At 41.6% G+C, this 14,689-nt stretch overlaps 1 protein-coding gene across 1 annotated transcript; it reads right to left on the bottom strand.

The window, feature by feature from the left end:
- Positions 1 to 1,955: 1,955 nt before the first annotated feature.
- onecut1 (one cut homeobox 1) lies at positions 1,956 to 11,396 on the bottom strand. The gene is made up of 2 exons (XM_070859318.1): positions 10,310 to 11,396; positions 1,956 to 2,239 (listed from the first exon to the last, which is right to left on the bottom strand). Exons 1-2 carry the CDS (start codon positions 11,394 to 11,396, stop codon positions 1,956 to 1,958), a joined length of 1,371 nt encoding a protein of 456 aa, XP_070715419.1.
- Positions 11,397 to 14,689: the final 3,293 nt, after the last annotated feature.

Here is a 14,689-nt window from a genome sequence, read left to right as displayed (position 1 = left end):
GTTATCTTTGGTTTTTTAGCAGAGACTATGCATGATTTTTTTAAAGCACAAAGGGTAATATGTAACTGCAACTGGGTGACTAAAAAGTTGCATCCAGTCAAGGATAATACAGATCTTGACCAAAACCTGAAACATATCGTGCTCAGTATCCCAGACTTGTATTTGATCTCGCTTCTGTTTCACTGTAGGAAACTAACCTGAATCATGTAACAACCTTTAGTATTAACGGTATTGAGCAGTAAAGTGCCTTCCTTTTAATTGGTGCATCAAAACGGTTTGATAGTTTTATTGTCAGCATTTGCTGAACAGTAAAGTAGAAACAATACTGGGACTGCACTGACTTCCCAGAGTTGTACACTAGGCGCTCCCAGATCTGTGGTGACCAAAGCTGTGAAGATGGGCTTGGCAGGGGTGATTGGAAGAGAGCGGGGGGGGGGAAGCGGGGGGAGTTGCATCTAATAAAGGAGAAGATTTTCAACTTCCTTTGCTACTTATCTTGACCAACAATTTAAATATTTCTGCATACTGGCTTTCTTTTTCATGGTGAATGATGAGGGAGGTTTTTTTTTAATTTTTAAAAAGTGGTTCATTTTTCAGGATTTACTGCTTCTGGGTCAATCTATTTAACAAACTATATAAATGATTATTTCCCCTGACACATTGGAGTAATTATGGTGCAAGAGTTATGCTATGATTATCATTTTGTCGGTCAGGGGTCTTAGAAAATACATTGTACAATATTAAGGGAGTTAAAGAACTTTGGCCGAAAGCACAACAGACAAGTACTGTAAAATAATTAAGTCGCGATAATTTGTATGATATTTTGTTCTTAAGTGGGACGCTTTCATGTGGAATTCTTGTGTCAAATTTAGGCGAATTTGATATTGTTGTTGTTTCCAAATACAGGCTAGAATACACCTGGTATATGTATCAGGAGAATACTTCTGGTATCAATCATTAATTTGTTGTAACTATTCTCTGCAGTATTCATTTCCATGAGCCTGTTTGACAATGCGCTTGGAAAACCGCCCCATCCCTAAACACACTTCCTGGTCTGTGCAGAGATTTGGATAGCAAGGAACATGGATACAATGATGCCTAACTAATCCTAATATTACTGGCAAATTTCTTTTAACACATAAAGCAAAGGTTCTTCAAATACAATACCGGGTCATTAATTTAGTTGCAAAATACATTCGAATAGAAAATAATAAGTGATGGATTTCAAAAACTCCCAATAAAAGTAATATTTGTGCTTCTTGCGAAATCTCGCTGTCATTTATCCTGCTCTTTGATATCCAACATAATCCACTATTCTGGGTGTGGTGTTAAAGATTATTTTTCAGGCCATTAGCTGTTTATGTACTTGTTGCATTTCGTCCACCAATGGAACAAAGAGGATGTACTAGTGTGAGGTGACAGAACAGCTCTCAGCACGTTGAACACTGTGCCCAAACTTGGAGCTTTCGGGTTCAAACAGCAAAGAGCTAGAATCCAATCACATTCCAAATGTACACAGACGACTCCACAATTGTGCGGTCATGCCTGAGCACAACCTGCAGACCAGCCTCTTGCAAAGTCTCTGGCCACTGGCCCGTACACTCTACTTTTACAACATGGTTTTCCCGTAGAAGTGAAATGGGGTCAATGTTTGAAGTAATGGTCTTTTTCATAACAACATGAAGATGCTCCCAACAACTCACAGCCACACACGTTGAACGATGCTGAGTGATGAAAGTGTACGACCAACGGCTTCCTTCTTGTTTTTTTTGCAAAAGTCATAATAAAGTGTTGTAGAACAGAGTCCTAATGCAGGTCAATTAAGTCTTTGGTTTCGTTGGACATATAAATATTATATTGTCTTTTGAGTTCAATAATTAAACCTGCTATCGGGAGGTCCTGGTCACTTCTTTTTTTTAAAGCTATTCCACCGAGGTTTAGTCCGGGGCTCCCCTTCATGCTTTGGTACAAGTGCTTGCTGAGGAAGATGAGTTGGAGCTGCCGTCATCCAGCCACTTATCCAAACTCCGCCGGCGTGCGTTCATAAAGAAATTGCTGACGGTGCTTAGCTCCAAGCCCAGCTGCTGGGAAATGGTTATTTGCAATTCTTTGGAGGGACGCTTGTTTTCCTTGAATATTGCGTGTAGAGTTCTGCGCTGAACGTCTGTGAAGACCAGCCGAGGCTTTTTGGGCGTCGCGCCCCTCTCCTTCCCGTGCTCCTGCTCTTTCCGTTTACACGCTGTAAAGCAAAGGGAGGAACATGAATCGATAAGCCACTTACAACGCCGAAGAAAATATCAGACAGTTTCATAGTACGGAACAGATGTAATGATCTGAACAATATCGAGTTGCATTATTCAGACCAACCTCTCTTAGTTTTCAAATAAGATCCCAATTAGTCATTTAATGATTCGAGATTTCTTCCACAAGGAGCTATTTGTCAATTTCGGGTCGATTACTGACAACAATTTAAATGTAACCAGTTGTATGTGAGTGGGGATATTGACTGAACGGGAGTCGTCAGTGAAAGAGATCACTGGAGCAAAATTTAAATATATGTAAAGATTTATACAAGTGGCAAGATCAAAGTACTTCCAGCATAGTTTCTCTTATAAACAAGGATGTTACAACAGACGAGAAGCAAAGATTTAGGATTATGGAACGGCCGTTAGGGCCATCCAACTCATTCTGATTGTAAACTCTGGGGTTGTTTTCTGTGCTGCCTTTTCCAATACCATCTGACTCCAAGTGCAAGTCCATATCTTCAGTTCTCTTCCTATTCAGCAATTCGCCCAACTCTCTGGAATAAAGTTACCAGGTTTTGGATACGCTGTACTTAGTATCATCTTGTCTCCCAATCTGATACATTTATGTCCGAATACTGATACCAGAATTTGTTTTAAGGGTGGCTAGCTTTTTGATTATTTTTTGTCGGGGGAAATAATCCTATTGTAAAAAAGCTTCGTCGCTGATAAAGGGAAGGAATGAATGTTTCCATTCGATTCCCAATAATAGCAGAATGCTGTTCTACTGCAGAGCACGGGTGCATCGATAGATGGCGCAGTTCTAACTGAATTCAAATCTATTGCTGTAATTAAAATCTAATGACTACTTTGAAAAGAAACTACATATTAAAGACAAATTATAGATTGACTTGATAAACACAATTGTTATCTATAAATTGAGATCGACGTCTTAAAAAGAACATTATCAAACACTGACCTAAGTGAAATTGTGCTTTATAGTATCTGTCGATAGATTAAACAGTCTTGTACCAATATACCTTCATCTTAAATCCATAAACCCAAATATTTTTAACTTTCAAATCGCACAAGAGGCAAATTCGCTCAATGACACAATAGAGGTCTTTTGAAATTGATGCAACATGGCTTAGAATTCGACCTTTGTACCTTGCTTGTAACCACCACAATCGAGAAGAAACTGCTTTACGTTTTGGATATTTAAAAAAAATGCACATTATTAATACAAAGCGTTCAGTTGTCAATGACAACAATGTAAAATCAAGCTGTGGCTGTCCAATGAAAGATGCTTCAGCAGAGGTCAGAGAGGCGAGGGATTCATTCTACGCAGAGAGGCACCTAACCTGCAGCCCAAGATAAAGAGAAATCTGCCAAATGCCATTTATCAGGGAAACAACGAAGGGGGAGAGGGGAATACCGATCAAAATGACTTCATTTAAGGTTGCTGCTTTTAAAAGGATGTGAACTTTTAAAAACTGTTTTGGGAGACCAAACTGAGAAAGGACGACACTGCGGACTGAGCTGTCCGTGGTGCTGAATGCCATCTCCGCGGTTCATTTCACCAGCGATGCGGGACTGGGACCCCAGTGTAAACAGCAGAACCGACACAGGCGCTGACTGCTGTGTGAGCGGCGTTTGCGCCACTGTCCCACTTCAATCCTTTCGAAATCAATAGCTTGTAAAATTAAGCACTCGATGAGAGCATAATATCCATTATGATTAAAATAATAACCCAATTAATCTCTAATGCCAGCATATTGTCTGTTTTCAAAATAGCGTTGGTTGGAAATCTTTACAAAAGTTGCAATTTGCCTCTGTAACTTGGACACAATCGTTATTAAATCATTGAGGAATTCATAACAATAGAACGGCGCCCTATTCCGCGAGACTGCTGCTTCTAGCCAACGTCCAGCGTTTACCCGTTGTATTAAATTACGTGGGCTGCACCTCACTGCTCACTGTTGTAAACGTAAGTGTTTATATCCCTAAATATTTATTCAGTCCATGACGTCGGGAACTGAAGCCGCAGACTGAACCAGTAGATGGCGCCCTGGTCCTTTGGAACCAGTCAATTGTGAACAGCAAACACTGAACAGTAACTCATTTGGTCTTTGATTATTTGAATTAGTTTCAGCTACATACCAAGCATGTAGCCACGCCATATTAAGGCCACGTTTTCATTGTGGCGGAGGACTGATCGAACAGAACTATGAAAAATCATCTTTACATATATTTGGCTAAAGGTGGAAAAGCGCCCTATCGCTTATTTATATTTGAAATCTGTTCTATTGGGAAACACTAAAACTGGATATAGGTGGAAAGTTTTTATTATTTACCACTCGAAAGTTTTAATAATTAGGTTTGACAACACGTCGCTTTTTATCGAGGAAACAAGTGTTTAATTACGTTAAATGCCACTCAAAATCGAACAAAATCTATTACTCCCTGTAAGCTATCCCGTCCCAATCTGGCAGCGAAGGAGGATCCCATCGAAAGTACTACTATACTTTTTTTCTAATTTGAAAATAAACGTATTTGTGATGAACATTTCTTTTGAGTATCTTTGGCCACAACAATCAACGCGAAGTGGCAAAGTGTCTGAAATAATAATTGTACACATTTTTTTTAAAAGCTCCCGCTAAAAAGCTGTAAGTGCAAGCTGTGCCAATTTAGCAGCAGCCACAGGGCGCCCTCCTTTGCCTCCCTTTAATTGCTTCCACGTCATTTGACCTAAATCAATCACTTCACTCAAATTAGATATAGGCAGATAACACTTTAAACTTCATCATTTACCTATTAATTACAATCGTCGTCATCTTCGTAAGTGCAAAAAGGCTATCAATAGTGCTTTTAATTATTTACTGAAACCTAATCGAAACGAGACTGTTGCACAAATGGCCAGAGAATGAACTAACAGCCGCTTGTAATTCTATTCTAAAATCAGCGGGTTGACAAGTGTGTTTTGGTTGTAAAAATCATTGCATCCCGTAAACAACTGCTAAAAGTCTGCATGTGTACTATGCAAAGACATACTTCATCTAATATTTGTTAATTAAGTGGACTCGAGTATTCTGAACACAAGACTGATGGTTCAATATTTCGAAAACTATGCTATATATAAAAATTGTTATTGTCTTTAAAGAGATTGCATTACCTGCCAGAATATCAGTAACATCGTTTAAATGCTTGTAAATGCCTTCAGTTTAGGCAAACATTAACCGAAAACAAATGTGGTTGGGTATTAGGGAGTTATAAATCAATGAGGTTACAAGGACACTGACAAGCAAAATCAGGAAATGTCACAGGTGTAGAACTTTCCCAGAGTCCAACTATTTAGCCTAAAATATTCTAGGACTGGTATCGCAGCCCTTATCATTACAAAGCAAACAAGCAAATAGTGTGCAACGTTGCAAACAGTGAGAGCCAATGTTTTCAAATGTAACTAAAACTATCAGTTCATGAGAATCCCAAAAGCTTCCATCGAAATGAAGTTGTTCCAATCACACAAAGAAGCCCGCCGTCCTTTTAGGGAGTTGCTGGAGTGGTTGGGCACAAAAACACGCCTGTACACTTACAGACAGGTGAATTGCTGGGTCAGAATTTTAATTAAAGTAATTAATCACAAGGGACCTTTCTGAGAAATATGTCCTATAATTCCTGCAACATATCAAGATCTTGTTAGAGGAAGGAGACAGCTGGAATAATTAAACATTTCAGGTTTCTAAGCAACGCGACCTAAAATACATAGAGCAAGGAAATTATTCACAACTTTGTAAAATGTCTGTTTTCACAACTTAAATTTAACAATAAACAATACAGCTGGTGTCGTTCTCTTCTGTCACCTATGTTTTACTATGTCTGATTGGACCCCAGAAGTAAATACAAATTCATGAATGTCTTACACCATTGATGTACACTTGCTAGTTTGCAGTGCCTGGTGTTGATTGCTGTGTAAATGAGAGAACAATTCTCTAAACTTAGACCGTTATTTTTACAGTCTTGAAGCACATTCTTCGTTGATCTGTATAGACTCGGCGTTTTAGGTGCTGCAAGAACACACCTTATAAATACCACAATAAAAATGTGGTTGGACTGGTTGCAGCTGAAATTTACGCCAGTCACGTCTGCACTTTCACTTATTTTTTGTGTTTGCAAATCACTGTTTGGAATCAACAACTTAGCAGCAGTAATAAGAAATGGCGAATATCAACAATCACTTGTAATGGTTGTCTCTTTTCGTAAATAAGAAATATTTACAAATTCAGTCGCAACTAAATTCCCTTAAACCCGTGACATTTGTTTGCGCATGTCACGGTTAAATGGGTCGAAACTGACATGCTAATATATTCACAAAATACTATCTCCATACGTAGGCCAGCTAATTAAATGCAGGTAAGTGGTTGATACCTAAGCTGGCTTCTGCAGAGTCCTGTATATCTGTTTTATGTACATTTCCTCAATCTGCAGATCTCCAATTATATCAGGGCGCAACACAACCAACACAGACATGTGGAAAGAAAAGTTTAAATGACCTCTAGTTCGCCTGCGCCCTAACTACCAGTGGGCGTTGTTACACGCTATTCATTTGAATCAAATTAACTCATTTGCAAATATTGTCAATAATTACCTGCGCGCAATCCAGGATTCCCCCACCACCTCCCCCCCCCCAACAATTTCGAACGCCTTGAAATCAAAGTGAATTCATTACGTCAGCGCCTTTTGTTTTATGTTCTTGATTTTTTTAAAAATTGCAAATACTCCACCACAAGATGAATGAGCTAATTTTATATTTTTACGGAACTGAAGTTCTGAAGAGATTTTTGCATGTCGAATTACCACGCATGTTATGAAGCAGAGATACGCTACATTTTGATACTGTGAGGAAAGATATTTTTTGTTGACCAGAGCGCGCTGCATTTTGTGGAGTTGAGTATGTTCTTGTCCCAGTGCCTGCCAATAACTACAGCCAACATGTGTCAATTCTCCGCTGACTGGGCCATTTAAGTTGTTTTGCCAATCGCCCTGAAACCTATCACTTGCTGTCCCCAAAAGAGGCTGTTTGTTTACAGTAAATAATTTTTCCCATTGTGACTAAAATCACCTTCCATTGTTTGAAAATTATGATTTGAACATGTTTCATTACGTCAGTTTAAGATTTGTATTGTGCCATATAGTTGGTCTGTGTAAATGTAAAGCCAAGTACCAACAAAATCTGTCAGCCGCCTTTTTTTAAATCTAAGAAACCAATTAAAAATGTAATTAAAAATCGTGCACTTAGATTTTTCAAAGTAAATGTGTATAAAAACGGGATAATTCTGGATTTGAAATATGAAGAAGAAGGAACAAAATGGAGGCTAGAGAGGTCAGACTTGCAATTAGTGTCCACTGCTTACATTTGAAGACAGTACAGGAAGTGTCAAGACCTCAATATTCCTTACATGTAACTACCAATTTTTAGACTGTTTGCGGGAGATTCAATGTAATCTCGGTACTGGAAATCCCCCAGGGAGCCGCTGGAAGAGGCAAACACAGGAGGCTGGCTGGACAAAGCAGGGAGAGAGCTGTATGAATAACACATTTCACTTAGCCCATAAAATTGTTTCTGCCTCTTCACAGAAGGACGCTTTAAAAAAAAACCCTTATACAAAGCAATGGAACCGGCTGCTGTTCAGATACAGACTGGAAGGAAAAGGAAAACCAACCGAGATTAACAGCAGTGAAATAATCACTCCCACACACAGTAAGCTTCTCAAGATTCGGCGTGTTAATTCCGCCAACCATCAAAACATAGCGAAGGCATCCAAGTTAATGAACAGTTTGTTTACCTCCAGTATCTGACATAATTAATTGTTTCTGTGTGGGATTTTATGGGAATTGTTTATCTGGTAATACATTTTGGTGTCTAATTTGTTAAAATTATTTCTGCAGAAACACGTTTATACACATTATATATATATATATATATTTATTTCGCATGGGTCGTTTCTTTCAATTTCTGTTTAAAAGAGGACCCGTGTTTCTCAGTGTAAAAGAATAAATAATAAATGAAATGACTAAATAATATATCACAGGTTAGGACACGATTAGATAGCTTTCCATCAGATTGTTGTGTTTAGAGGCTATAAACAAAACGACTATACGTAAACCTTTATTACTTAATGGACACACAACAAGAAGTGTAACGTTTGAGATATCGCAACTAACATTCCAATCTCCTGTAAAGGCCATGGCGAACTGAAATAAATGCATATTAATAAGGTAAACAGAAAGGCTCTGTGGTTAAAGAGGTGATTAGCAATCCAAAGCAGTGTGTGGGCATTTTCTATTGAAATGTAGACGTGACCTGTTCCAGCATCAGCCAGCCCGCCTTGGCAGCGTTTACCTACAGATAACACCCATAAGACTCGACAACATATTCTAATTCAAGTGGTTGTTTCCAGTATCGATCCATGCAAATAAATGTAGACTGAGGTCGACAAAATTGTCGTAAAAATACACTCAAGGCAGCGTCTAAAAATCGAACAAAGCGAACGTTATCAATCGTTCGATGGAGATTTCTTGGCCAGCTATTTACTCAACCGTACGCATGCTCTCAGAGCGATTGAATCTGGATTTTAATTATAGGACATGAAGAGCTCAAAATAGGTCAGTTTTTACAAATATATATGTATACGGTTTGCATTTGTCTTTTGCTATCTTGTGTAAGCTATGACTTAATATTCAAACGGTGCTTTCCGTGGATAGAAGCAACCTTCTAAGTACTGCTCAATATTTGTCAGTAAATCATTGAATTTTAACGAGGTTAGTGTATTATTTTCAAAATAAAGTAGATTTTCAGACGAGACTACAACCTTTGCTGTAACACTTTAATCAATTCTGAAATGAGCCTTAGAGTGCTAACGCACTGTAATACGTTTTAAACCCTAAACCAGGCTTCCATTACGTTTTACAGCCGGAGAAATTCTGCATATGAATTGCTTTCCCGTTTTATATATATACATATATAAAAGTGTACTTCTTTACAAAAATGACACACATACGGCGAGCAAATTCAGAAAAAAATCCCAGTCTTCCTTTGTGCACTTGAAGTCTGAATTAAAATTGCCCACAAGTGCACGTCAGAGCCTTGTGTGAAACGGATCACTGCTCCTGACTCTGGCTGGGATTGACTGTCTTTCATTCTCTTGGGAAAAATTAATGGAGACCTATCAGTTAATTAACAAAGCCTCACGCAGGGCCACACCGACAGAACAAACCCAGCCTGCCCTCACTCGGCACAGCACAATCCAAAAGTTACCAAAAGTAACAAGACGCCTTATTTTTTTTAAAGAAATCACTGGCTACAGATTCAATTCTTAATAAATCTGTCGGGCTGGAAATGACACCAAGTAATACTCTGCCTGGCTTCCTGCAAACTAGAGTCAAACGAGTCGGTGAAAGCAATGGCTAATCATTTAATTTCATGGGTTTTAAAACACTGTTGGATTCCGGTCCATCCTGGCGAGGTTGCGTTACCGATTTAACACGACCCTCTCCAAGGGGGAGCGGTCGATTGTCAGAGGCGTTTGGACTCTCCATCTGGTTCTGAATGCAACCGAGTCACAAAACAGAAGTGACATTTCTGTGAGATTAGTTTCCATTCTGCTGCAGACAGATCCGCGCCAGTGCAGATAGACCAGCAAGCCGGGGCTGCAGTGTTCCCCCTGAACAATTAGACACAAGGCACAGGTGCAATGGGACTGGAAGTGGACAGAGCGATAGGGCTGCACCGCCGCTATCGCGGTGACAATAAATGCATTGGCTATTGTAACAGAACTGATCAGACAAGTTTGGGGGTTGAGGGCTGCGTTCGATTGTGGCTTAGGATCCAGATATTCGAACTGGGCTTAAAAGAGCCCAACTATACACAACCTTTTCACAGAATGGGGGCTTCTGTCCTTTTGTATCAGAGTCGCCCCTGTGAATCTATCTACTGACACGGCCATTGTGTGACCATTGCAGCAAGTACAAGACCCATTCAGAGAGAGAGAGAGAGCACCGCTCCTTACCTGCCAACCTCAGAGCCGACATCCGTTGGAACTCCGGCTCTTGCAGCCACTTCCACATGCGCCTGAAGGTCTCCCGGCCCGACTTGAGTTTACTCCAGGGTTTGGGGTTCCTCAGCAGGTCGGACAGGGTCCCCTGCGAGCGGCACAGCACCCGCTGCGCGAAGATGGCTTGCGGGATGCTGTAGCGCTTGAGCTCGGTGGTGATCCTCTGGGCGATCTCTTTGGTGTTGATTTCCTCCAGCTGGCCCCCGCCGCCGTTGCTGGCCTGCGAGCCGTTGGAGGAAGGAGGCTGCTGCTCGCCCCGGACCGAGGCCAGCACCTGGCCGTGGCCCTGGGAGTGCGGGTGGACGTGCGGCGGGTGGTGATGGTGCAGCCCGTTGATGGGCACCATGCCCACCGCCGGAGGGGTCAGCCCGCGGCTCAGGTGCTGCTCCCCCCGGCTCAGCATGCCCGGGTGGCCCTCGAATCCGTTGGGGGTCAGCAGCTTGTCGCCGGGCATGGGTCCGGCGTGGCCGTAAGGTGGCAGGCCGTTCTGCGAGTTGTGCAGGCTGCCCAGGCCGTTGGGCAGCGAGGAGCCGGACAGGGGCGACAGGCTCTGAGCCATGCCCGACATATCCTTGTGGTAGTGGCTGTAGAGATTGTTCATGGAGGACAGACCCCGGTCGTCTCGCATCAGGGTGAAGCTGCCGCTCACGTTGCCCGTCAGGCGCTGGTGGTGGTGGTGGTGGTGATGGTGGTGGTGCGAGAACTTGTCCGACACGGTGGAGATGGGCGGCAGCGGCTGCAACGGGGTCAGGGTGGTGTAGGTGCTGCTCATGCTCATCCCCGGCGGGGTCTCGCAAGCCATGGTCATGGTGGGGTGCAGCGGGGCGGCCAAGGCGTGCTCGGGGGGCCGGTGGTAGTCGCCCGGCACCTCCAGGATCGAAGCCATGCTGGACACCATGGAGCGAGCGTGCACCGGCAGGTTGCGGTGGCCGAGCGGGCGGCTGTGAACACTCGGGCTGCTCATCAGGTCGCCGGGCTGCACTGGATCATGAGCCACCCCGTGCAGATCGCCCAGATTCTCCATCGACAGCTGAGCGTTCATGCTTCTCGCAGGCCTTTAGTCCAAACATCTATCTGGCGTGTCCCCGGGAGATTTCCACAGCAGGATAGTCAGTTGCACTTTGCATTTCATTCATTCATTCATTCATTTATTTCTGCCAATTTCATCTATTGTTACCCCCTCCCCGGACTTTTTTTTCCTGCTTCTTCTTCTTCTTTCTCCCTTGCTTTGCTTTAAGAATTTTTTTTTTTGTTGTTGCTATGATTCTATGATTTTTTCCCCCCCCCCTCCCTCCCTCCCTCCCACCGCTTGTTGTGGATCAGTGAACCAGCAGCCGCGGTGCCAGCCCGCTCCTGTCCCTCGCCGTCTCTCCAGCCATGTCCTCCTTGTGTGTGTCGGCTCCACACTTGGCTTGTCTTTGGCCCCAGCCGCCGCCGCCGCTGCTGCAGCCCCCCTCGCCCCCACCAAAACCTTCCCATCCAGCCGGCGGGGCGGTGCGTCTGCGCACTCCTCTGCAGCCGCCCTGACGTCAAGCCGACCAATTGGAATTCGCGATTTACTTCCGGGTTTCCCTTGTCAACACAAAATAGAGAGAGGAGAGAGGAAATCAAATCACAGCCTCTTGTTTAAAGCAGTCCAAGTTTCACATTGCACCGCCGCCCACCTCTCCACAAACACACATTCCTCTATTGCAAATTCTGCAATGAAAACATTTTTGCACCAACTTTCAGATTAAAAAAAAACAATGTATGTCAATGCTTTGTATTTATAATCGGACCTATTTATAAATCAGCTGTACAGAGCGTACTGGCTAATTGATTAGGAATTTATTGAAACTGACCCGAAATTGACAGGCAGCCGAGATATTGTAGATGGTTCACATCAACTCCAAACTAAATAGCAACCCCCCTGCTCAAATCCACTCCCTCCTCAGATGGCCACCACCCGTTAGTTAATTCCACGTATTTTCATCGTAGATTTTTTTTAAATCACTGAGACCAGGTTTTTTTTGTGTTCCTTGGGGAAAATTAAGTTGATGTAATGGCGGCTCCACTGTACCTCAGGTTGGGAATGAAAGGCAGACTCTGCCCAGTCTATTTGTTTAGAGGGGGGGGGGGGGGGTTGCAAAAAAAAAGCCAAACTTGTGTTCCCAGTCTCACTGCAGCGAGTCACGGACCGAACATGTCGATTGGAAATTTCAGCAACATGACGCAGGTGGAAAGTGCAGTCAAAAACTGGTTGCAACATCTTTAGCTAAATTTGTATAATATATGTTTGATCAATAAACCGAGCTTGGATAGGCTAACAAAAGGAGATGATGTAGATTTAATTAACCACACAAGTCACTTCTGACGACTACAGTGCAACAAAATAGGCAAACAAATTAAATGGAAGAGAAAAAAAACGTCGAGCCACTGATTTATTTTTAGGTCGGCGATAGTTTGCTCGCATTTAAATAGATTCTCCTTTTTTTTAAAAGAAAAGATTCTTACTGGCAAACAATTAAAACAAATAAGTGTTTACATTATGACAGAGACAATGGGTTTTATTTCTGAAAGGGACGCCGGTCGACACATGCCATTGTTGCTGTTTGAGGCACTGGTCCGATAAGGTGATGGCCAAAAACGGGACAGATGTGCCCATTGTTCTACGATTAACAATAACGGACGAGGCGAGACAAGTGTTTGGGAAATGTGGCTCTGTTCTCGCAGGCAAGCCGCGGGAGGGACGGAGTTATGACATACTAGATTATGATATTTGACTGAATTCGAACAGATCTACATGAAATTGGTCAAATTGATTGGATAGCGGAGAGTCGAATGATGGGTATAAGCGGGGCAAGTGTCGAATTATTGTCAGAAGCCCCATGTACATATAAGTCACGAGCAGGAATCAATCAATCACTCTTTTATTTCAGCAAAATTAAAACTATTACTATGATGGCAATTATGACATGACTAAATGCTGAACGTAGCAAACAAAACATTAATAAACAGAGGACCAGAATAATGTGAAACACATCAGCATATGTTATATTATCTGTTTAATCAAGCCCCAATTAGCATTAAGATGGATACATTACATCATTTATATTATTAAGCCATTATCCTGGCATAGGTGTTTAGCAGCAATTGTTTCCAGCAGTCATTTGCAATACATCTTCGGGAACAATGAAATAATCGCTGTTAAGGACAACCATTACTTTATTGTCATGCTTCAAATATTCATCAACAGAAGTTTCATCAATTAATAGCTTGTATTCTGATTATTGATTTTATTAATACAATGGAATCTTACTCGATGCAATGGATGAGGTGGGGCAAAAAGTTGTACATAATCAGACTTGCATAACCCTGTCAGTACAACATCATGGAAATACTGGGACCTAAAATCAATTTGTCACAAATTGGCTTATATTAGGTTTACACGCACATGTGGACTCAAAATTTTGTTTTTCTAAAGTTCTATTAATAGTTGAACTACCCAAAAAGAATATCTTAATAAGACAGAAAAATTGGGGGGGGGGGGGGTTTGGCAAATTATATTTCCTAAGATTGCGACAAAACATGAATATAAAACCAGTTTTTTAAATCATTGATCCATTCTTAAAATAAACCGGTGTGTGTGTGTATGTGTGTGTGAATATTAATGACACTGAAAAATGACCCTCAGTGACTGTGTAAGTTTATGTGAGGGGGAAATCAGCATATTTGAAATCAAAAAGGTACTGGCTAGGATCTAAAGGCTGCTATTAGTTGTTCCAACAAAACGTTAAAAGGACTATTATGGGTAAATTTAAGCAGCATCTTGAACAGGCGTCTCCTTGCCCTTCTTTTATGGTGTTTTGCAGTGGTCAGTTGCTAGAGGTCTGTCCTGATTGAAAAGGGACATGTCAAAGGTGACGCTTCAAGACTCCAAGAGCCAACAGCTGCCGTTTCAACAGATTAACCGGAGACTTTTTTTGTACTTTCGCCTGTTGAGCTTCTTGAAACCTGCTTAGCCACAAGAAAACACACATCTGTCAGTCGGAAAAAATGCAAGAAATAAGACACGAACGAGGCATTTTTTTTCAGCGAATTGAAGCTTTATAGACAAATTAAACAATACACCTGCACCTTAATAGCAATAATCTTTTCATAACAATCAGATTTTATTAAGAATAATGAAACTTAAAAACAAAATTAAAAGCAAGATATCGTTTTGTTACGTATTGTCAATTTATCATTAATTAAAGATCTCTCCCGAAACAAGACTGAATTTCAACGAGTGTCTGTAAACAAGTGCTCCTGAATTTAGCAGCAAGATCATTAATAACGATGCTCACACTCTGAAAG

The sequence above is a fragment of the Pristiophorus japonicus genome, chromosome 17 (genome assembly GCF_044704955.1).
Source record: "Pristiophorus japonicus isolate sPriJap1 chromosome 17, sPriJap1.hap1, whole genome shotgun sequence".
NCBI lineage: Eukaryota > Metazoa > Chordata > Chondrichthyes > Pristiophoridae > Pristiophorus > Pristiophorus japonicus.
The sequence above is the reverse complement of the archived record's forward strand: the minus strand, read 5'-3'. Positions and strand labels throughout refer to the sequence as shown.

What these genes read in the sequence shown, in the direction of transcription:
- onecut1 (XM_070859318.1), bottom strand. Translation starts at nt 11,396, where the DNA reads ATGAACGCTCAGCTGTCGATGGAGAATCTGGGCGATCTGCACGGGGTG. An exon ending in GTCGGCTCTGAGGTTGGCAG is followed by an intron (nt 2,240 to 10,309) that starts GTAAGGAGCGGT and finishes TTTGCTTTACAG; the next exon opens with CGTGTAAACGGAAAGAGCAG.